At 39.6% G+C, this 25,254-nt stretch overlaps 2 protein-coding genes across 2 annotated transcripts; both read left to right on the plus strand.

Annotated features, from left to right (window-relative positions):
• Positions 1-1,768: 1,768 nt before the first annotated feature.
• Positions 1,769-10,309, plus strand: LOC125890288 (ubiquinol-cytochrome-c reductase complex assembly factor 3). The gene is made up of 2 exons (XM_049578861.1): positions 1,769-2,031; positions 9,973-10,309. Exons 1-2 carry the CDS (start codon positions 1,915-1,917, stop codon positions 10,102-10,104), a joined length of 249 nt encoding a protein of 82 aa, XP_049434818.1. The 5' UTR covers positions 1,769-1,914; the 3' UTR covers positions 10,105-10,309.
• A 6,878-nt stretch (positions 10,310-17,187) lies between these two features.
• On the plus strand, positions 17,188-25,010 carry LOC125890285 (activated RNA polymerase II transcriptional coactivator p15-like). The gene is made up of 5 exons (XM_049578859.1): positions 17,188-17,292; positions 18,410-18,479; positions 21,584-21,703; positions 24,360-24,468; positions 24,649-25,010. Exons 2-5 carry the CDS (start codon positions 18,411-18,413, stop codon positions 24,726-24,728), a joined length of 378 nt encoding a protein of 125 aa, XP_049434816.1. The 5' UTR covers positions 17,188-17,292; position 18,410; the 3' UTR covers positions 24,729-25,010.
• Positions 25,011-25,254: the final 244 nt, after the last annotated feature.

The following is a 25,254-nucleotide window of genomic DNA, read 5'->3' on the forward strand; positions in this document are numbered from 1 at the left end:
TCATACAGTAGTCTACGGCAGCAGATCGTTCTGTGTTTCTACTGGTCAAAGTGACGGCTGTGATGGGAGAATTGGATCTCAGTGAAGGGCAAGTGGTCCATAACTTTAATTTTGGACACAAAAACATGTAGGCTTAGCGCCCTGTGGTCCATTGTCCAATAGGAAATGTAGAATACTCAAAATTAAAAGTGCTTGAGTTACTTTTCTCAGGGAGTAACGCAGTAAAGTAACTGGTTACTTTTTTAAGTAACGCAGTCACGGACTTTGATCACTTTTAAAGTAACCCTTACCCAACACTGGAAACAATAGACAGACACAGGGCAAAAAACCAACAACAACAACAAAAAAAAAAAACAGAAAAAAACAAAAGTCTCACCACAGGAGGCACAGGGCTCGACCTCGAATTTAAACCTTTTCTTGATAAACACTGCTGGTGGATAATTTGTATGAATTGCGTTTAAAGAGTTTCTTTAACTTTTTGGGAAGATACATACCTTTACAGGTAGGCCTAATTGTTCCAGCACAGCAACAGCAATAGATAGAAAAAGTAGTCCATAAAAAATAAATGAATAAAAATAGAACAAAATACAACAGAGAATACTAACATTATACAAGTTAATTAATGTTGAGGCTGGTAAAGACTGGGGGTAATTTTAACTCCTTTACCCGATAGGCTACTTTATGAATTTTCCTCCTTGGGATCAATAAAGTTTTATATTAATCTCTAATACTACACCATCATTCATTTAAGATAAGATAAGATAAGATAAGATACAGCTTTATTGATCCCACAATTGAGAAATGCCAGTGTTACAGCAGTCAAGGGGAAAGAGTCAGATTAAAGCTTTCAGTATTTAAAAACTTAAAAAAAATTTGGCATGCAAAAAAGTACAAAAAATACAAGAAACAGCAGTAAGTAATAATAATAACAATAATGAGCAGTGGATAAAAAGTGAGCAATGGATTAAACTGAGCATATTTAGTGCAAAATGAATATTGTATGTGCAAATAAACAACAACAAGGGGGACAGCAATGCTTATAGTGGTGTTTATAAGGTGTCCATAGTGTCCCTAAAGTGTCCATGGTGCAGTTCATTGTGAGCAGTGCTGGCTATGTAGTCTGACAGCAGACAGGAAGGACCTGCGATAGCGTTCCTGCACACACTCTTGACTATGTTTTATTATGCTATTAATCTGAATCTGCAAAATAAGTAGCCTATTTTGGATAGCCTATATGGAGTGGATTAAAAACTACTATTTGCCTCTGAAATGTTGTGGACTAGTAGTATTAGCTCAAAAATAGAAATAGTCAAGTAGGCTACAAATAACTCAAAATTGTACATGGCGACAGTACTACTACATGAAATGTAGGCCATTGGGTTATTTTCCACATTCCCCAGTGGCTCAGTATCAGTTTTCTTCCTTTATTCATGATCAGGGTGTTGATGGCATGTTGATGCGCAAAGTTGCAGCGGCTCGTAGCTCTCCTACATGTTTGATACAGCCTATTTTTGACACTATTTATTTCTGATTTTATGAATGATTGTTTTGTCTGTTTTTTTTTTACTTGCTTATTTTGATTATTAGTTGGCACCTGCTAAGATGTAGCACTCCCAATCTCGTTGTTGTTTGTACAATGACAATAAAGGCTTTTTATTCTATTCTATTCATACTTCCGTACTGTCAGCAACACACGTTGATACAGCAGGAGGCGGTATACACATATAACATGTAAAGCCGGCTTCCGTGCCGGTCGCTTTAAACTAAAGAAGAAGAGCGATATCCCAGCATGCACCACTGCCGCTGTGTCCGACGTTACCAAACAAAACAGCTTGTATACAGTAACTGATTTTTCCGGCAGTGAGTCACATAGAGACAGCGGGCATATACTGCGTCTCCTTCTCCCTCTCCAGGATGAGCTCCATGCGGACCCTCTTGAGCTCCGGTGCGATGGTCGCTGCGCTGGGGCTCGGCTATGGGATGTGGTCCATTATATCTCCAGGAGAGGACAGGCGGAGAGAGCTCGTCAAGGTGAGTCAGCTGAGTGACATCCAGTGTACACACAAACTAAGTGCTTACAAAACTTAGACAAATTATCTAAAGATACTGAAGGTTGTTAGTGCAGACCCAGTTTGTGTCTCAAAAGCGACTGTCGTTTTAATTCCCTAAAAGCTCGCATGAGTTTATGGTTTGCTCCCATTAATATAGCATCTACAGTACAGGCCAAAAGTTTGGACACACCTTCTCATTCAATGCGTTTTCTTTATTTTCATGACTATTTACATTGTAGATTCTCACTGAAGGCATCAAAACTATGAATGAACAAATGTGGAGTTATGTACTTAACAAAAAAAGGTGAAATAACTGAAAACATGTTTTATATTCTAGTTTCTTCAAAATAGCCACCCTTTGCTCTGATTACTGCTTTGCACACTCTTGGCATTCTCTCCATGAGCTTCAAGAGGTAGTCACCTGAAATGGTTTCCACTTCACAGGTGTGCCTTATCAGGGTTAATTAGTGGAATTTCTTGCATTATCAATGGGGTTGGGACCATCAGTTGTGTTGTGCAGAAGTCAGGTTAATACACAGCCGACAGCCCTATTGGACAACTGTTAAAATTCATATTATGGCAAGAACCAATCAGCTAACTAAAGAAAAACGAGTGGCCATCATTACTTTAAGAAATGAAGGTCAGTCAGTCCGGAAAATTGCAATGTGTCCCCAAGTGGAGTCGCAAAAACCATCAAGCGCTACAACGAAACTGGCACACATGAGGACCGACCCAGGAAAGGAAGACCAAGAGTCACCTCTGCTTCTGAGGATAAGTTCATCCGAGTCACCAGCCTCAAAAATCGCAAGTTAACAGCAGCTCAGATCAGAGACCAGATGAATGCCACACAGAGTTCTAGCAGCAGACCCATCTCTAGAACAACTGTTAAGAGGAGACTGCGCGAATCAGGCCTTCATGGTCAAATAGCTGCTAGGAAACCACTGCTAAGACCACTGAGATTTGTTTGGGCCAAGAAACACAAGGAATGGACATTAGACCAGTGGAAATCTGTGCTTTGGTCTGATGAGTCCAAATTTGAGATCTTTGGTTCCAACCGCCGTGTCTTTGTGAGAGGCATGAAAAGGTGAACGGATGGATTCCACATGCCTGGTTCCCACTGTGAAGCATGGAGGAGGAGGTGTGATGGTGTGGGGGTGTTTTGCTGGTGACACTGTTGGGGATTTATTCAAAATTGAAGGCACACTGAACCAGCATGGCTACCACAGCATCCTGCAGCGACATGCCATCCCATCCGGTTTGCGTTTAGTTGGACGATCATTTATTTTTCAACAGGACAATGACCCCAAACACACCTCCAGGCTGTGTAAGGGCTATTTGACCAAGAAGGAGAGTGATGGAGTGCTGCGGCAGATGACCTGGCCTCCACAGTCACCGGACCTGAACCCAATCGAGATGGTTTGGGGCGAGCTGGACCGCAGAGTGAAGGCAAAGGGGCCAACAAGTGCTAAACACCTCTGGGAACTCCTTCAAGACTGTTGGAAAACCATTTCAGGTGACTACCTCTTGAAGCTCATGGAGAGAATGCCAAGAGTGTGCAAAGCAGTAATCAGAGCAAAGGGTGGCTATTTTGAAGAAACTAGAATATAAAACATGTTTTCAGTTATTTCACCTTTTTTTGTTAAGTACATAACTCCACATGTGTTCATTCATAGTTTTGATGCCTTCAGTGAGAATCTACAATGTAAATAGTCATGAAAATAAAGAAAACGCATTGAATGAGAAGGTGTGTCCAAACTTTTGGCCTGTACTGTATATATATTACAGTGACATAGGCCTACCTAGGCTTTACGTAAACCTAGGTTATATGTTAAACAATAGAATAGAAGAAGAGAGGACGGAGGGAAAATATATCAGTAGCCCAAATAAATACACAGAGGTGAATTAAGGTTGATTGAGACCGTTCTTGAATTTCATCCCTCAGTAAACGTTCTTGCCATTAAAAAAAAGCCTAATTGATTCATTTCTGTAATACTGAAGGTGTAACCATTTAAGGAGGAAAGGAAGGTTTATCATATTCCAAGGAGGCATGACATAACCTTTTAATTTAAATGACCATACCTAATTTTTTTGTATCATTTGTGTGATTCGGACAGCACATCTTGGTGCAAGCATTTTTATTGCACAATTCATTTCATACTTTGACATATTTTCACATGCACATATTTTTTTGTATCATTATGAAGTAAGACTCCATGCACATTTCTGTTAAACTTCATTGCTGTAGTCTGTCCTCAACTTAAGCAATATAAAGCTGCTTTTCCCCACTGTCAAAACAACCCTCCTGTAATGCTTTCCCACCAAATTTCATTGAACACATTTAATTGATTAAAAAAATAACTGAAGTCAAAAAAAATATTGAATCCATTTAATGGGGTTAAACAAAAACGTTTGACTTTTAAGAAATTGAACATGTTTAATTGAGATTAAGTGCACTATTACAATACAATATATCTGCTGCTATTACTGACTGTTTTTGCACTATTTAACATAGCCTATACTTCTGCTGCTATTTTTCCACATATACAGTATATGGTACACTATTATACATATTTAGATTTTAGTTTTTATAGATTTTATATTTTATATGTTATTTTATTGTTTCTTACTTTTAGTTTAGTAAATGTCTTTATCTGTTGTGCACTTTATTGTTACTTTAGTGTTAGGAAATGTCTTTAACTGTTGTGCTTGTGCATTTTATCCTGTCACTGTGGGATTGAGAGAAATGTCTTCTCGATTCCTCTGTATGTCTGGTACATGTGGAGAAATTGAAAATAAAGCTGACTTTGACTTTGACTTTAGGTTTGGATAGTGTTTTAGTGTAAACTTAGTGCTTTTTGCTAGATAGCTAGTCTAGCCTGCAAAAATGTCCTGAAAAAAACCACCAAGCAAAATCCAGCTAGTCCATAAATATTTTTATGATTGATTATTAGTCTGCACACATGAAGAGGTTGGGAAGCACTAATCTAGATCATACAGAGCAGACACAATGGTGTTGTATTACAAGGTTGATAATTTTCTTTATTAGCAAAGCCTTTTAACACTGTCCCAGTCACTCAAAACCATGCTGTTACCCAAAGTGTGTTTGGGTGAATGGGACAAAATAAAAACAGCTTAATTCCAAAAAAAGAAACAAGATATAAATTCTAAATTTGAAATATACATTTTCACTCATAATGGAGCAGTAGCACATTAGGCTGAGGTAAGGGTTCTTGATGTGTTTGAAGGTCCAAAGTTTCTTAATATTTTTATATAACAACGTATCTCAAGGCAATTGAATCCAATGCAACTGGACTTCGTTTTGTCTTAGAAGACGTTTCACCTCTTATCCAAAAGGCTTCATCAGTTCATGCTTGTCAGACTAAGCTGGAACTAGTCTGACAAACTGGTGTGGAACACCCAGGTATTTAACCTCTGAGGAGGTCTTCACAAGGCCAATGATGGCACTGATTCATTAGTGCTCCAATGGTGTGTCAACGACGGTCTGCAACTGGACTTCGTTTTGTCTTAGAAGACATTTCACCTCTTATCCAAGAGGCTTCATCAGTTCATGCTTGTCAGACTAGGCTGGAACTAGTCTAGCAGGTATTTAACCTCTGAGGAGATCTTCACAAAACCGTCATTGACACACCATTGGAGCACTAACGAATCAGTGACATCATTGGCCTTGTGAAGACTAAGGATAGACCGATACATCGGCCGGCCGATATATCGGGCCAATATTTGAGTTTTTTACTTGTATCGGCATCGGCCGATACGCGTGTGAGTTCGCGGATTTATTTTTCCCTGGCACTTTTTTTCATTTGAAAGTATGTGGTTAAGTTGAACAAAGCTGTTGAATCCTACTGTGTACAGTAGTTGTTGTTTTATTTATGCTTCAGCTTAAATATTTGTTTATTTTATAAAGACATTACTGGAAGATTTAAGAGCACTGAACTCTTTTTTTTATTTGAATGTATAATAATAATAATAATATTCTACCTGTTCTAACTCAACTTTCCATCTTGTTTTAGTATTTTTTACTGTTCAATAAATGTTTCTTATTTTAAACTTGAGACCTGTAATATTAGTTATCATTGTATCATTTTTTTTTATGTAAATTGAGGGAGCAAAAGCAGTATCGGCCCCAAATATCGGCTCAAGAAAATCGGCAGTCCATAATCGGTCATTGGCTAAGGGTGATGGAAAAAAAATCGGTATCGGCATCGGCCCTAAAAAATCCATATCGGTCTATCCCCAGTGAAGACCTCCCCAGAGGTAAATACCTGGGTGTTCCACACCAGCTTGTCAGACTAGTTCCAGCCTAGTCTGACAAGCATGAACTGATGAAGCCTCTTGGATAAGAGGTGAAACGTCTTCTAAGACAAAACGAAGTCCAGTTGCATTGGATTCAATTGCCCTGAGATACGTTGTTATGTAAAAATATTAAGAAGCTTTGGACCTTCAAACACATCAAGAACCCCTACCTCAGCCTGACAACATGCTCAGGTAAAATGGGACAGTCATGTTTGTATTTTGTGAAATGGCTAAATCCATCTATCAGTTTAGTCATTAATTCATTAAATCATTTATGTTCCCTAACTAGGTTAATCGTGGCTTCATTAATCAGTCGTGAAGAATTTGATGTTAATTTAAAATACTGTCCATCTTTTTTGCCCTACTGTCTCTTTTCTTTTGCTTCCCATTTTCTGTAAGTACTGTTAATATCTGTAATATGACAAGGTGGCACACAGTAGAATAAGTTATGATTCTATGGTATCTGGTCTTCTAAAAACATGCTGGTTGCATTTCAGAAAAATGCCCAATTTTTTTGTCCCATTTTACCTGAATGCATTAACTACTCACTCAAAACCCTTTCCCATAAAAATTAAAGTGTATTATGAAAATATTTAAGTCAAACACCTATTAAAATGCTACATCCTACAACTGTTTCCATTATTGTATCCTTATTGTTTTAGCCACAGCACTCAAAAGAGAAAATCACATGCATTATGACTTAACTGTTGGGTTCTGGAACCAGTGATTTTTTTTTTTTTTTTAATGTTTGCTCTGCCCAGCCTAATTATCTCAGAATCAAAATGATTCTTTCACATAAAGCACATTTGTAGCAACAGTGCAATAACACGTTCAGTGATTGCCTGTTAATATTTTAAAAGGCCAAGATGTAAAACCTTATTTGTCCCATTTTACCTTATGTACAAATTACCTGATCTCACCCCATATAGCTTAGGGATTGTAAGATACTTTCTATTTTTGAAAGGAAATAAGCTAAAGCAAACTACGCCAGGAATTAGAGACTTTGGGTTGGTGGATATGAAATGTTTCCATCAAAATATAAAAAAATGACAATGTACCAATGTAGGTCTACAGAAAAATTGCTATTTTTATGGTGATGTCTTGAATAGGATGTCCTATACATTCGAAGAACAAAATTAAAACATACCAAATCAAAATAAAAAATTAGCTTGAAATAAAATAGTTGAACAACTGCAAAAAGGTTTGAACAAACTTACAAGAGGCATTAGGTTGTTCAGTTTCAAAAAATACCTCTGCCTCCACACTAGCTTAAAAAATGAGCGTGCCACAGTCTGTTAACAGCAGTAGTGCTGGCCTCAAATTATTTCCAATTATTTCTGCGGGATGGTGTGGCCATCATCTCCCCCAGCCACACCCTGGGAGCACCACTGATGGAGTCTCCTTGCCATGAAGCCTCTTTTACTTGTTTGAGTAAATGCCACAATTTGTCTCTGGCAGCTTTATCTTTGGGACAAAAAGCTTCAATGAGGTCTAATGTGTTTAAATAGAGAGCCTTGGACTTTCTTTCCCTTCATATCAAATCATGGCACATGGAAAAAAGCACAATATGGAATGATGTGAGCCATCTCTTCTCCCCGGTCCCAGTCAATGGAAGACGATACCATTTCTCATTTGGTATGGATTTATGGACCCACCTCTCTTGATGATGAAGATGTCGGTTATGTCCTCACAGTTCTCAGGGGGTGTAACTTGAGTAACTCTATCTGTTGAAGGTCGGCGACACTTGTCTTCAGGTTTTTTTTCCTCAGCTCTTCCCCTCTCAACTGTCTAATCCAGATGAGGCACCTTGGTTTTTCTGGTCACTGACATCAATAATGAGCTGGTTGACTATAGGTGAAGGGGAGAACATTGCTTCAGAGGTGGAAAATGTCACTTTCTTTTCAATGGCAGCAGGGTTGGAAATGACTTTTCTGGTCCACCTGCAGAACATCTGTGCATCACTGAATGTTAACTGTAGTTTGATTGTACATGTGGAGAGGCTGTGGGCTGTTACGTCACATTGTTATCTCTGGAATGCTGAAGAAAAATTTCCCCTGAAGGAGACAATAAAAGCTAATCTAATCTCTGAATCTGAATCCGCTTTGATGGCCAAGTAAGCGTGTACACTGTACACTGTAGGCTACATAGAAGTTGACTGAGGTTTCTGTTGCTCTCAGCATACAGACATAGACATACACATACAGTTAAAACGAATGTACAATTATTAGCATTGATAGTTGCTTTATATACATGAGGCAGGTGGATATAACAATATGTGTATACAGTGATGCTTATATATTGATAGTGATGATATTAAAAAAAATAAAGAACAGCTAGTATTTAATATAATTGTTAAGTGGATGCTCGGTGTTACAGGGCTGTTGTAGAGGGATTGTTCCTGTCTCTATGGACTTAAGAGTTCATCAGAGTGATGGCCTGTGGAAAAAAACTGTTCTTGTGTCTGGTTGTTTGACATTGTGTCTCTGGGTTCAGAAGATCAAGGTCACTATCTCAAGAATGGCTTGAGGGAATTTCCTCAAATTTTCCGAGCGTCCATTTGGATTCAACAATGAACCAAATAGATTTTGGTGATCAAAGGTCAAGGTCACTATAACCTTGCGTCCATAGCGTGCAATATCTTAATCCCTCAAATATGGCACAAACATCCACTTGGACTTAAGGATGAACTGATTAGAGTTTTTTGGTCAAAGGCCACTGTGACCTTACACCACATGTTTTTGGAAATAATTCAAGAATTCATATGTTAGATATGACAGAAATTCACACAAATGTCTAAAAGGATACAGTGATGAAGTGATGACATTTTATATCCAAAAAGTCAAAGGGGGCCTGTTCTGAAGTCCACTGTCATCTCCACAGGTTTTACAGTGTTCAGCTCTGGGTTGTTTTGACCAAGGGCCAGCTCTTCAACCTCCCATCTGTATGCAGACCAATCACCGCCGCGGATGAGGCTGATGACTGTTGTTTAACAGATGGGTCTCCTTTGTGTTTATATGGAGGGTGAAGAACAGTGGGGGAAAACACACCTCCCTGGGGGGCACCAGTGCTGGACGTGATTTTTCCCAATCTCACCTGTTGCCTCTGGTCTGTCAGGAAGTTTGTGATCATCTGACAGTTGGACAATGGCACAGTGAGCTGGGTGAGTTTGGTCTGGAGGATGTCTGAGATGATGGTGTTGAACACTGAACTCAAGTCCACAAACAGGATCCTTGGATAAGTCCCTGGGGAGCTGAAGTGTTGCAGGATGTAGTGCAATCCCATGTTGACTGCATCATCCATTCACTAACCTGTTGGCCTGGTAGGCAAATTGCAGGGGGTCCTGTGATGTCCTTCAGATGGTACAACACCAGTCTCTCGAAGGATTTCATGACCACAGACACCAGGGTGATGGTTCTGTAGTCAGTTAATCTAAATGCTGTTTTTACAACTGAAATAAAAAAGTGAAATATTTATGCAAATAAGTTATATAATTTGCTTTAGAGACCACGCAATTAACACATAAAAAGTTATTAGGTTAATTTTTATTTATGTGGTGAAATATAGTAATTCATTCTATGTATCTGTCTCTTGCTTTACTGCCTATCAGAATCTGCCTGAAGCAAACCCAATGAGGATGGAAGAGACGAGGAAGAGGAACGCTCTGGTGATGCAGGCGATCAAGGAGGCTGCTGAGACTAACGACAACATTGCAAAAGGCTACGGAGGACCTTCAAAATAGACAGGATAGGCTCTGGGACCTGTGAACAAAGTCCTTGTGCATTGAATGCTGCTGGCATGCAGGAAGGACCTGTTCAAATGAAGCCGGACATTATATTATTCCACAGGGAAATTGTTGTCTAGTTTTCAGCTTTAATGTCTTCATTGTATGTGAACACAATGAACCACTGGATTTTAACATTGTATATTAAATCTCTTCAACACAACCACATCTTTTTAGTCTTATTCTAAGCTCAGTGATGACCAGGCTTGGTTAGGATCAGGTTCTTTATATGTTCACACAGGTAGGTATAAAAGAAAATAGTTGATGTTTAATATTTTTCTATCAACAAATTCCATGAAAGACCAAAGCCAACAGTGAATGTATCTGCTTACAAATATATTGTGTGTATCAGAGCCTGATTTATCTTCTTCCTCTGTGCCACTGAGGTCCACTTTTGTCCAAAAACAATTGAAAACACAAGTGAGCCACAATGTTGCACTGGATGTTGTGACTGACACTGAGGACAGCTGTGGCTCAGAAGACTTAAACAAAACACTCAACTCCTGGTGGTTTTGAAAGTGCCCTGCATGGTAGCTCTGCCACCATCTCTTCATAAAAAACACACTTTTTTAAATCATGTGCTCCACATGGGTATAATTCTATGTCAACAATATTTTGACACTGATGTTAGCAAGGTAAGTAATGCAACGCTACATCAATAGATGGTTGACTACACATTCAGTGTCAAGCTTACAAAGCAAACTGCGATAAAAGGACTACACTGTGATAGCAGACAGTTAGCCTAGCTAAAGAAGTGGCAGTGATGTCATCAGCACCTTTCTGAAAAGTTCTGGGATTTTTAACTAAAAGCGTTCGGAGCAGCCACACAAAAAAGGAGTGCTCTTAAAAAAAGATGCTGGGCACAGCGCATTTTCTCTAGGTGATTGCATGAGGCCACATAAGCTCTCTCCTCACTGGGAACAATTAAAACAAGACTGCTGCTGAGGAAAAATGATTTGGGGACATAGGCCCTAAATCTTTTTAGTGTTAGTGTTTAATGTGAGGATATTTTTGGTAGACCTGCTTTTGAAAGTTAACCTTTACTAATTTTTCTAATTTCACAGTGTAAAAACTTGAGAAATATTTATTTAATTTAATTTAATTTTAGTTCAGTTAAGCAATTTCCCCCGGGATAAATAAAGTTTTATCTTAGTGGAGTTTGAAAGTCAGCTAATAATTTGCTCAGTGTGCTGCTTGAAATCATCTGATTGTGTCTTCAGTTTTCCAGTGGCAGTGTCATTGAGATAATGTTGAAAGCCTTTTGGATGCAGTCCCCTTTTAAGACCACAGTCTTAAGGAAATAAGTACTTCTCTTGGAAGAATTCCAAACGAAGGGGTGAGAGACCATCGTCTTTTGCAGACTACCCTTCTACAACCATCAAGGAGCAAGGATGAAGGGGTGAGAGCCCTTCATCCTGTGAAGATTACAAGCCTTCTCCTGCCTTGAGGCAGCAAGGATGAAGGGATAAGATACCTTATTTATTTATTTACTTTATTTCCTGTTTTTACAGGGACAGCCACAATTAAAAGTAGGCCATTTGCACCACAGTTAGCTAGCAGCTAATTTATATTTTCCCTGGGCGGTAGACTTAAAAACAACAACAGAGCAGCAAATACAATACATAAGACAGCACAGTACATAAAAGCCCATTTATGTTCATTCATTCATTCATCTTCTAACCGCTTCATCCTCTTGAGGGTCGCGGGGGTGCTGGAGCCTATCCCAGCTACATCGGGCGAGAGGCAGGGTACACCCTGGACAGGTTGCCAGACTATCGCAGGGCTGACACATAGAGACAAACAACCATTCACGCTTACATTCACACCTACGGACAATTTAGAGTTATCAATTAACCTAGTCCCCAATCTGCATGTCTTTGGACTGTGGGAGGAAGCCGGAGTGCCCAGAGAGAACCCACGCTGACACGGGGAGAACATGCAAACTCCACACAGAAGGGCTCCCACGCCTGGGATCGAACTGGCAACCCTCTTGCTGTGAGGCGAGAGTGCTAACCACCACACCACCGTGCCGCCCCCATTTGTGTTTAATAATAATAAAAAAATAAGTATAATAAATACAACAAATACAAGACAATAACTGGTCATGACACCTTTTAAACACTGCAAAGCTTCCTCAGTCTAATGTTTGTGGATACTGAAGTCCATTTCCTTTCTACCTCAGCCCAGAAAGCAGACTCACCGAAAGGCTGTTTCTCTGAACTGAGTCACCCCGAGCAGATACTCTGCTCTTACTGCCACTGCTGGGACGGGCCAGGCATTCTCTAACAGAAGAGGGTGTGAGATCATGAATGATTTTAAACATTGGGCACGCATTAGAGTAGAATAAGATGTTATCAAAATTGAGGAAATAATACATTTTTAGGATATTACAATGATGATAATCCCATTGCTTTTTATCTAATACTTGTAGGATTTGCTTATAGAGGCAGTGCACAGTGTGGTCACACCTGCCTGTGACCAGGTTGTTATGCAGTAAAACATTCATTCATTCATCTTCTAACCACTTCATCCTCTTGAGGGTCGCGGGGGGGCTGGAGCCTATCCCAGCTACATCGGGCGAGAGGCAGGGTACACCCTGGACAGGTCGCCAGACTATCGCAGGGCTGACACATAGAGACAAACAACCATTCACGCTCACATTCACACCTACGGACAATTTTAGAGTCACCAATTAACCTAGTCCCCAATCTGCATGTCTTTGGACTGTGGGAGGAAGCCGGAGTGCCCGGAGAGAACCCACGCTGACACGGGGAGAACATGCAAACTCCGCACAGAAGGGCTCCCACGCCCGGGATCGAACCGGCAACCCTCTTGCTGTGAGGCGAGAGTGCTAACCACCACACCACCGTGCAGCCCCTGCAGTAAAACAGATGGTGAAAAATCATAGTGTGTACAGACAACTGAACTGGCACCTAATGCTCTTAAGATTATTCAGATCAAACTGAACATTGCTGATGACCTTACTAACTTTATGTCAATTATAATGTCTAGAGGTGTTAGCTAAACATAATCACGTGCATTTGATGTTGAAGGTAAAAAACACTGATTTGCAGTGTTGCACTCACGTAGTGTGTTTATTTTGAAAGAGAGTGTATGCACATTGTACATTTTCTGTGAAAACGAAAGTGTAATTTGAAAACCGACAATGCATGTCACAGGCTGAAGTTGACAGGGTGTTCCAGAACAGCCAACGCACCCAGGGTACCTTGCATGTCATATTTTGATGTGGAAATTCCATGACCAAACTTTTAATGAGGTTGGAGTGAGAATGTGTTGGGCAGTGTTGCTAAAATCACTTACAAAGCGATGGTATTTGACAACTTCAGAATGAGAATGGGCAGAGGCCTGTACTGTGAAGCAGGGTTTGAAGTTAGCGAGGTAACTTCGGGGTTAACTCCGGGTTTTCAGTACTACGAAGCTGGCTCTCTTTTTACTGGGATAAATTACTGTGGCAACTTGTGCTGAACACCTAACCTGATTCAGAGCAGATCAACTTCAGTGTATCAGATCACAGCCTGTTATCGCCCCAACCTCTGACCAATCAGATCTCAAAAGAAAAAAGTATCGATGAACGAAAGTCCAGAGTGACAGGTAAAAAAAAGAGCCTATATGCTGTTATAGGTCAGTAAATCATTTAATTGTCCCAGGGCTCTGTCCACACTGGTTTTAAAACAGAGCCTCTAACTAACGGAGAGATCATTTACAACACTAAACACATGATTTTAGCACTATTTGAAATTATGCAAAGTTTATTTTAGTCTGCAATGAGAGTGCTGCTACTCTTACACTATGATTCCACCACTGCAGCTCAAAATAACATGAGACACTTACTTGATGAGAATTAGGATAAAACAAATATTTTATTAGTACAATAATCCACACACTGTTGACTGGCTCCTGTTATTATAAATGCCACGTTTCGGTCAGATAGACCTCATTCGTCATTAACTACTTTTCAACTCTTTACTTCAGTAGCAGAAACAGTCTGGTGTTACTTTAAAGTGTAAAGACAGTAGTATTACCATCGTCCAACTAAACAGCAAAAAAATACTCCATACTAATGACACATAGGCCTATAGCTCAGTGATACCTACATTTAATTTGAGTCTCGGATGACAGGGAATTTTTGGATAGTGTTTTCAATGATTCTAGAATGTCGTTGACATCCCACGCCACCGTCATTTTACTGTCTCGAATTGGCAGGTATTTTCGGAACCGTTAATCTCATATCTTATAAAGCAGTCTACTTCATTCATGGTTCTAATGATGTCCCTTGTAATGAACACCCCTCGCCTCTTTCAGGTGAATGTGCTCGTGGCTGGATAGGAAAACCCAGAGCTGACTGAACGGGCTGATAACCAGCTTTGTAGTACCGGTTATCCACACAACCAATGTAAGGGTTAGTCAAACCAGATGACAAGAAGATATCCTGGGTAAGTTGAACTGGCTTCATAGTACAGGCCTCTGGTGTGTAAAATTGGTTTACACTGTCAGAAATTCTGTCAAGAATTTAAAAAACTTTGAATGATGAAAATGCATCTGCAAGTCATTGTGTGTTTGTCAGAAGCCTTGTTTAAATCTTAGAGTGGGCACATGAATACCTTCTGTGACTGAAATAATCATCATTGAGAACAAAGTGATTCTACTTTTATTAGTTAAGCTCAAAGATAGCTGGCCACCCCACTAGTCTCACTTTGTGATTAGGTGCCAAGCCAACATGTACTCTGTAACAACCTGCAATATGGCAAATGATACAGATGAGGTCTGCTGACTCTTTCCTGCCAGCAGGTGTAAAACTGGACCCCAGACTTAAGCTTTTATATGCTGTTGGTTTCAGGTGGTAGCAAGAGGAGGTTGAAAAACTTAACGCAGAAACAGAAGAGAACGTGAAGTGAGCAGAGGAGACGCAAAGACCAAAGAGAGAGAGGATGGAAAAAGAGGAAGAAGAAGACTAATAATTGTTCTGAGGATCGTGGCAACTCAACCCCCCTAATTTCTTAAAGAAAATGTGATCAGGCATTGCCTATCTTTAGGATAGGCACATGTTCAGAGGGCCTGTAAAAGAAAAGGAACAAATTAAGAAAAAAAGTAAACAAAACCCTGTTTTCATCAGGCAAGATACTTCAGTTTCTTCTGAGTCTATGTCTAGCAAACAAATACTTAAAACATGGCCCTGTGTATTAACTGAGAACCAACTGTGACAGTGACAGACTGAGAGAAGTGCGGGGGTCATACCTTCGCCCGAACTATGAGTCTTTACTGCCCTCCAGTGGCAACAGGGGGAACTGCAGCACACCATCGGTCAAACTCGTCAAAGGTTTAGCCATTGCCCCATAAATACTTTATTAATAATAATATCAGAGAGGGTTCCTTTAGAATCATACACAGGTTTTTCCCTGCAAAATTTCCTGAATAAAATTAAGGATGTTATAGATCTTCTTTTTGCTAAACTCTTCCAGAAACTGTGCCTCGTCTTTTCTGGCATTGTCAGTACTCTGGAAAAATATAGAAATATGTTTCCAAATTTATGACTAATTTTTGTGTACTTTATTTTATGAGCATGTTATATTCAGATTCTTTGCCTATGACAGGAAATTTGAGGAAAAGGCATATAGCAAAAATCTATTGATTGATCTTACCAAAGTTTACATCTGTAAGTGTGAGTTTGCAAACCAAAGATTTTGAAATTTATATAAATACTATTAAATCATGCTCTAATAAAAAAGGCCATGACATGAAAACATGGATGCTTCACACACATCATCCCCCCAACAGCACAGAAGATCTATACAATCAGCACAGTTTCAGGATTAATGTCTCCCCTTCTGTTCTGAGATATGATGTTGAGTAATGGCCAGGAAAGTGTTTTTATATAACATTATGATGTCACAGTGAAGTTGACCTTTGACCTTGTGGATATAAAATGTCATCACGTCATCATTTTATCCTATTAGACATTTGTGTGAAGTTTTGTCAGATAGGAACATATGAATTCCTGGGTCGTGGCCAAAACATGTTTTGTGAGGTCACACTGACCTTGACCTTTGACAAATAAATTTTAATCAGTTCATCTTTGAGTCCAAGGGAACGTTTCTGCCAAATTCAAAGAAAATTCCTTAAAGTGTTCTAAAGATATGGCATTCATGAAAATGAGACAGATGAGGTCACAACAACCTTGACCTTTGACCTATGACCACCAAAATCTAAACAGTTCATCTTTGAGTATGATGGAATGTTTGTGCCACATTTGAAGAAATTCCCTCAAAGCATTCTCATTCATGAGAATGGGACAGATGGATGGACATCTTAGTGTACCTAAAATGCAAATCCAGTATTCATATTCACAGAAAAAAAAACTGGAACCACAAACATCTGTTTAAATGATTTTTTTTTATAAAAGATAAATGTTTACAAATGTTTTTCATTTATTTATAAATGAATTAAACATATTTACAGCTATTTTTTTTTAATTTGTGGAATCGGCTTGTGTATTTGCATATCTCTCTTTATATTTGCACAACAGAGGCTGAACAATGTACAGCTGTAGACAGGGGCAGTAACAAAACGTATCTTAGACACCTAAAAAACAGTCCCACTTAAATAAAAACAGAATCAGCTAAGTGTACACTATATTTAAAATATTTTCACTGCTTTACTCTAATGTCAGACAGCGATTTCCAACGGGAAAAATAAGCTGTTGTGCTGCTCTCTTCAAAGCAAGACTCTATTGAGAAAAACAGTGATTTAACATGGCTGAACACAGGAGCTGCCAGTCTAACTGCCTCAATCAGTTATTATGTTAATGTTATTATGTGACTTTGGATTAGTTGGGATTCACCAAAGTTTCAAGACTACCAGTTCAGTTGTTTTCACTGATTCATACATCATCCTGCGAAACTATTCTTCCTAGTTTATACCCTTATAAGACACATGACTGGTCACCACCAAAGCCTTGAGTGTCTATTCTGCGGCTACCAGCCAATCAGATGGAGAGTAGGGCGGCTGGGGGCGGGTCATACCGTTGACATCTTTAGGAGGAAAAAAATAAATAAAAAATTGGCGCACCGGGAAGTCAGTCAGCTTTCCGGTTCCTGTCAAGAGATCCGCTCCGCCACACCACATCATGTAAGCATTAACAGTCTGAAAGGAACACGTTAAAACGTGTTTTTGCGAACTTGTTTATTTTAATAGAAGAACAGTCGGTGTTATTACAGTGCACCGACTAAAGGAAGTTAATTTCATCTCCATAACGACACTGCATACATGTGCAGCGGAGCTTCAGTTTTGCTAACGTTAGCTGCCGTGGCTAAACTGGCCAGATAACGTTTAGCTTGCTAGCAATTTCCATTCCTGTGTACAAGCAGTCTAATCAGAGTGAAACCGCTCGACCCAACGCGTCCTCATCCTGTGTCAGTGCAGTAGCTAGATGAGATGTTATTGCAAGTTGAACGTAGCAAAAATATCAGCGGAATTCAGTTTGAAGCGTTGAAACGCATCATTACATGAACCTAAATAAGCTGCGCAGCCCATGGTACCCTACAGGCCCTTTAGCAACACTTATCCTCAGACTCCTCTGACCATCTGGATGACAAAAATATTTAACCCTCTTATTTTCTTGTAAAAATTGAATCCATAAAACCAACAAAAATTAATAAATACTTTGTTAAGCCCTTTGGTGATGAAGTCACGTGTTGTTCCCACAGAATGTCATTATTTTAAATAACCAGTACCTGTTATAATTTACAAATTTCATTTAGTTTTATTATATTTTTTGGTATATAGACACTCATTTATATGTATTCTAACATAATAATCAAATGTTTATGTGAAACCCATGTCCAGCTCTGTTGTCCTGGTTTTAGCTGTCTGTAAATAAATAAATAAATAAATAAATAAATAAATGTCACATTCCTTGCATACATGTGCACATGCTTGTATTACATAGCTGATAATGTTTCTGTAATTTCCAGTTGCTAAAATGCTGGCTGTAATCATTTCTGCTTTCCATGCTGGCTGTAAATGGATGCAGATGGATGAGGATCAGATCTGTAAAATGGAAACTCTGCCATAAATTCTGTACAGTTCATACAGACAGAAAAATGTCATCAGCTTTTAGGATCTGATTTAAAAGAGCCTTCAGTCCATAATAAGCCGCTCCATGCATATGTCTCTGGAAACATTGTTTTTATGTTTATGTTGTGTTATGAAGTAGAGTTTTGATGTTTGATCCCTGTATTGACAGAATGCCAAAATCAAAGGAAGTGCTGTCCTCCACATCTGGAAGTGACTCCGACAGTGAAGTAGAGACTAAGGTTTGTGTTTTAATTCTAAGTTTGATTATTTTATCCATGTACTTTTATACATCTTAGCTTTAAAAATGAGGCACTGAAAGCAGATCTCACTCTGAATTAGACAATGTTTGGTATGGGGCTGTACATGACTCAGAATTGTACCTACCTACAGAAATGTACCTTTTTGTCCATATAGATTTTGAAAGTCTGAATGGGGTTGAGCATTATATTCAGTGTGACAGTGACTAGGGATGGGCAGTATGGCCCTAAAACAATATGAAGATATTTCAATTTTCTTGGTGATATGACAAATTAGTACAAAAAGTTATACAGTTTTACAAAAGTTTTTATTAATTTAAGAACATAGAATTGCTACAAAACAAGTGATAGAGTTTCACATGTTTGCCTTCAAATATTCAGTGAAAACTAAACAAAAAAACACTAACAAAATAAAATCTACAAAAAATTACACATTTAGACAGCTCCCAAATACAAAAAGTACAGCAGGATCTTAATATATAAATTAACGGGTGATTTCCTTCTCTTTAAGCAAAATCCTAAATGATTGATTTGTTTTTTTCCCACCTGGACCTTTATGCTCTGCCATTTCTCCTGTAATCATCATGCTGTAACCTGTGACAGGCTGTTATGCTACAATAACTATTGCACATTCACATATATGTAGTTTTTTTATTGAGCCTGAGCTGCACATAGGTTTACATTACCATGGTTTATGACCAAATCAGGTGACGACACGACTCCTGTGTGCACATGGCCTGAAAGGAGAGGAAGAGATGCTGTACTGCTGGCTGTGGAGTCGCTGAATGAATTCCTTCTGCAGGGAGGGTAACTTGTGGTTACTCGCAAAAAGAGTCGTAAGAAGTCTGGGGCTGTTCATAAAACATTCAGGACACCCAGGCCTGACGATACCACAGTTTATTCCACACAAATGAAGCTGCTTCTCTTTTTGGAACTGCCGTGAAGTTAGGGCTGGGCGGTATGACAAAATTTTCATATCACGGTTTTAAGAAAAAATCATATCAGTTTCACGGTATTTTGCTCAGGTTCGGCCAACTTGACATGCTGCTGTGTTGTGCTATGGCCTGTTCAAATGCCGGAATTTGTTATTTACCTGACAACGCCTGAACGCAACACACGCTCTGCTCCATTCATTTGGGCTCCACTGACTGCGTAGGGAAGCAACACGTAGAGAAGCCAGCGGGGTTGTTTACCGTTTGCCGAGCCGAGAGGCTGCATGTAGGCTGCATGAAATGTTAAAGCATTTTCCACCTAAGTTATTACATATGTTTGAGTTATCTACAAGTTTACTGTACTGTTTGTCATCTACTCGCTTTCAAATGTCCGCCACGGACATTTACACAATGTCACGGATAAACATTGGTAAATGCATGAAAAAAAATCATCACATATCATCTCTGATAATGGTTTATTCATTTAAAAACACATTGTGCTCGTTTAGCACACTATTTCATATAGTTTTTATCTGCTGGAGGGTCGCGTAGGGGAGCGTAGCGCCACAAAAATAGAAGAGCCGTGTAAAATAGAGAGTTGTCGCGCGACAGACGGGGGTTGTCTTGCCGCTCCCGTTGCCGGTGGAGCCGCTGATTAACAGGGGGGCGAGGTGCTACGAGACTCGCGCTGCAGACGTGTCGCGCCACTGACGTGCCCGGTGGAGCCCGGCCGCCTCGGAGTCGGGACTGGTCGTCTTCGGTCAGGAAAATGCGGCCGAGCCGTGCTCTAGTGTGCTTACCTGTGTGTGTGCGCTTTGTGTGTGTGTGTGTGTGTGTGCGCGCGCGCACGCATCGGGGAGAAACTCCGCCGTGCGCGATACAGAGGGCAGAGGAGAATTGTAAACGGCGGTGCGCTGCTGCTAGTTGCATATACGGGAAACACTGCTCTTTTTGGTATGAGTTCTTCTGTGTCATCATGTACAATTGCTTTGCTTTCAGGACTCTCTCCAGCAGCCATTCTCGGCTCTAAACTTTTCTATGCTCTCTCTCTCATTCGCTCAAGCGTACCTGTGGTGTGCAGAGGTGAAATGGGTCCCCGCTGAAACACTTTCCCGCCGCGCACGTTCCGGAGTCCGGACGTTGTTTGGGCTATTCACTGGTATTGCGGTATATGAAAAATTCATATCATAACGAAAATAAATACCGGTTTTCGGTACAAACCGGTATACCGCCCAGCCCTACGTGAAGTCGCTAACAATTTCACTTTCAGCCATGCTTGTTGTTGTGGGTAACAGTATGACATTAATATGTCAACAAGTCGAAATGTCACGAGTTTCACTATGAATTTTTCATATGATATAAAAAAATGATAATGGTATTATTGTGAATGAGATGAAATGGCACACTTACATGAGCGTCATGTAATACAGTAAACAAGCTAACCACAGTAATGGCAGATTGGAACAACATTCTTTTCCAGCACTGGATATCAAACAAAAATCGGAGACTGTGTCAAATCATTTTGCTGTGAGCTGTAAATGCCTGACCAGGCAAAGCCTCCTCTCCCCTAGGCAGCTGCCTCTGTGTCCACAGCTGCCTGTACCAAAGTGTGGCTAAAAGGGAGGAGCACTCTCTGCAGGTAAATTTGGGGACTGAAAAATCCCCAGAAGTAGCACTGCACACTGACTGCCAAAAAAACAAACAAACAACTCCACAACTTGAAGGAATCTCAGTTGACTGAGGGGTCTCTGACTTTGCGTGCCTCAGGGATAGATGGCATGAAACTCTGCTGGTTGAATCACCAGTACCAAAGATGAGCAACTGCTTTAGAAAATATCTGGTTCTTTGATTAAAAAGTCAAAGGTACAGGCCTGTAGGCATGAACACCGAAGAAGAGAAGGATGAGGAGGCATGGGTACAGCTATGAATTTACTGATACTGTCTTTTCCATAGTACATTTAGGCATAAGTGCTCTCTTTTACTGCTTTGCTTGTTTATTACATTTTCCCTAATCTGCTGATGCTAACCATTGCCTTACTATTCTTTACTGCTCCACTTAATCTATACTAGATAACCCTGTGCAGTTAGGATTCTAGGTAAGGACAGGATGGTAGGGGGTGCTATATTTTAAAAATAATTTGTTAATTCTTTTAGGCAAAGAGAAAGAAGTCAAGTGCACCAGAGAAACCAGCCAAGAAGCCAAAGAGCGGAGAGAGTTCCAAGCCAAGTGGCTCATCCAAGGGCAGCAGTAACAGTGATGACAACATGTTCCAGGTGGGTATCACATGTGTACTGTAGTTAAAGCTGTTTAGACTGCAAAAATTTAAACTCTCTAAAAATTGCATTTGGTTTCAAGCCATAGCATCTTTTGTGTGCTTTTAACAACATGTGTACACGTGAGGTCAGGTACTTGGTGCTACTGTTGTGCCTACTCTGTGCCAACTTTCAAGGGGGTGTGGAGGCAGGTTGTGTGTGAAGTTGCTAAGCAACCATAACCAGCACCGCATCAAAGCCTACTTACCAGAAATCCTGAGTGCAGAGCTGATCTTCTTCCAGGCACTGTGTTGTAAGTGTGTATTAGGCCAAAAAATATTATCTGCAATACAGATGTAAAGCTCTGGTAGCTCTCAACTTCTCCTTTGTATTTATCACAGACTGATATTTATGGAAGAAGGGGATATCTGCCGGCCGTGATTGTTTATTCTTTGTCACATGACATGCAGTGTGCTCTGTTGCGTTCCAAAGGTTGAACTCTGTTTATCTCATTGTGCTGCCATTGTGCCCTGAAAAATAGGCACTTGGGAACACATGCTCACACAATGGTGTCACTTTGGCATTTGAGCGTGCCCGCTATATTGCTACATTGAAAACAATGAATTTGTTTGAATCTGTGCAGCCCCTAAAATAACAGTTTTGCTGATGGCCAATAGTGATGCTGATGTTTTTTGTTGTTGTTTCTTTTGTTTTTGTTATTTATTCTCACTTTTCTGCCAGGAAAACAAAAATCTTCATTATAAAAAATAACACTGGAACAACATCATGACACTGCCTTTGAATAAGCATAAATTCAATCATACAGATTTATGAAACAGCCTTTAAAGGTTAAACTTCTTCCATGTGCCAAGTGTGTAGGAGAGCCACGGTGGCCGACATGAAAATGCAAATGGCACCATTAAGAGCCACTGTTTGGTTTGTGGTTTGAGCCATTGTACAAACAACATGGTGGACTCAGTGGGGGAAGACCAGTCCCTGAGGAAGTGCGCTGGGCTTTGAAGCCAGTTTTTGAAATGGTACTGCATGACCCTCATGCCATTGGACCCCAAAAAGACTTTTTTTCCATACACTTCACAGACGTCTGTAAATCAGTGGGCACATTTCTTTTAACATTATAAACCCAGCAGAATAACTCGTTTCACTGTCAGGATTTAAAGTCAAGAAGGATAGTCCGCACACTTGATGATCCCAGTTCACGCGCATTTATTTAGCACATCCCAAAAATACTGTGTGTGACGTTTCGAGCCAAACGCTCTTCTTCAGACATGAGACATACATCTAGGACGCCACTTTTAAAGGGACGCCAGTGGGGTCACATGATGGGTCACATGATCCAAGAAAACTGAAAAACAGTGAAAAATATTCACAGTGACAATGAATAATACATATACAAAAATATATATATGAAAATATATACAACAGTCTCTATACCAGACCAAGAAAGATCCATTTAATTGGATGTGCACAGCTGCTCTGTTTTTTGACTATCAGGATTTAATCCATTTGGTCTGATAACATTTATAAAGTCTCGAAGAGCTGCACAACTTAATCAATTTTATCCCCATTCAAGTTAGTGGAGCGCTAAAACTGAAATTGCTGGCTCGGCCGGCAGAAGTCTATAGTGCACCTGCTCAATGGGTCGGAAGTAGTAGCGCGTCATTGGGGTAATTTCATACCATGGAAAAAAAGCTTTTTTGGCTTCTTGGACCACTGACCAAGATTCATAGGAATGAAATGTCTTTAAATGCTATATCCAGGTATCTTAATATGTCCATGTAGAGGACCTGCTCTGTATGTTAATACAAATGGCTCATTTTACGGTAATGAAAAGAAACCGGTTCTTATTTTCAGGTAATTATACTAATGAAAGCATAGTTATGAATATAATATTCTATTTCTGCTGATAGATGTCCCTAAATTCTATACACTGGACCTTTTTAATATAACCTTCTTTTTACAATAAAATCATGTTCATTTCTTTTATTTGAAAAGCCTCTTTTATTATATATTTATATATCACAATTCCCTCTCTAATATATTGATGCATGACATTTATATTGCTTTGAAAAGAAACAACAAATTCTTCCTTCAAACAACTGTATATACAGCCATTGTAGCTGCTAACAGCTAACATCACCTAGCTCTGCCACTGATTCCAACACAGATTTGTTGTTCACAATGTAGTAGAAAATGCTTTGCCATGTCTGCTAATTACCCTGATGGGTTGATACTAAGTTTGCAGCATCCTTTCTTTTGAAGGCATCTTGGGGAGGATCTCCATTAGTCTCAACACATTTTCTGTTGTCCCCAGGACGACTTTATTTCCAGTCCTGCTTTGTAGCCTGCACTAAACTGATGTGACACAACAGAAAACAACAGCCTCTGTCATCAGTAAATGTCATTTTAATTGCTGATAGGCCAGTATCACTCAACAGGGCAAATATTGGCTGACACTCATGTTATGCCAATAAATCAGTGCATCCATAATTGCAAATAATGTATTAGGTTAATACTTTCTATATTCTACCTCCATTTTTTGTGTGTGGATGAAGGGTTTGTGAAGTACTCAATAGACAGTAATGTTAAGGCTGTGAAATGTCTTTCTTCCAAAAATGTAATGTGCAGAAAAGTCAAGTTGACAGTTTGCTTTTTACAGATTGGAAAGATGAGGTACGTCAGCGTCAGGGACTTCAAGGGTAAAGTCCTGATTGACATCAGAGAATACTGGATGAACCAAGATGGGGAGATGAAGCCAGGGAAAAAGGGTAATCACATCTGTAAACCCTGTATATGCTATGGATATGTTTTATATTTTTCAGTGTTACATATATACAGTACATATTTATCTGAAAAAATTACAGTACCTGAAGATAGGTGTTTGATGTTTTTACTAGTTTGCAGTTGTGTGAAACACAGTGTGAACGTATACTTTCCATCTCCTGTAGGTATCTCCCTGAATCCTGAACAATGGAACCAGCTGAAGGACCAGATTTCAGAAATTGATGACGCCATTAAAAGAATATAAGCATCCCTTTCAATGTTATCTGTTGAACTAATTTAAAGTGTTGGCTAATCAGTTTTGTAAAAAACCTGGGATTGTTTTCTAATGGACTTTGTTTAGTTTGTAGTTGTATAGATTTAGTGTCGTCTGCATACTCTGGTTTTCTGTGTGAAACTTGTTTTTGAGTTATTCAAGTAAAGATGTGGGTGGATGGGTAGGTGGTTGATTATTACACTTGGTGGGTAGAGTGGATCAATACAGTGATGTTTTTGTATTGAATAATAAAAAAATGAGGCACTAGCTTGATATGTTGTTCAGTGTGTAAGTTCATGTTCACAGTTTGAGTATCATGTAACTTTACATTTTAAGAGTTAGGTTTATCTGACCTTTTGTTGTATGTAGCAACCAGTACCATTATCAGTGCGCTTCATCTCTGAGCGCTGGGTCCAGTCTGTCTGTTGTACCTGCAGGTGATTAGAGTCATGGTGATCCATGGGTTAGGTTTTGAAAATAAATGATACTAATAAACAAACTGGGAAATTAAATTTAT

Source organism: Epinephelus fuscoguttatus, linkage group LG6 (genome assembly GCF_011397635.1).
Source record: "Epinephelus fuscoguttatus linkage group LG6, E.fuscoguttatus.final_Chr_v1".
Taxonomy (NCBI): Eukaryota; Metazoa; Chordata; class Actinopteri; order Perciformes; family Serranidae; genus Epinephelus; species Epinephelus fuscoguttatus.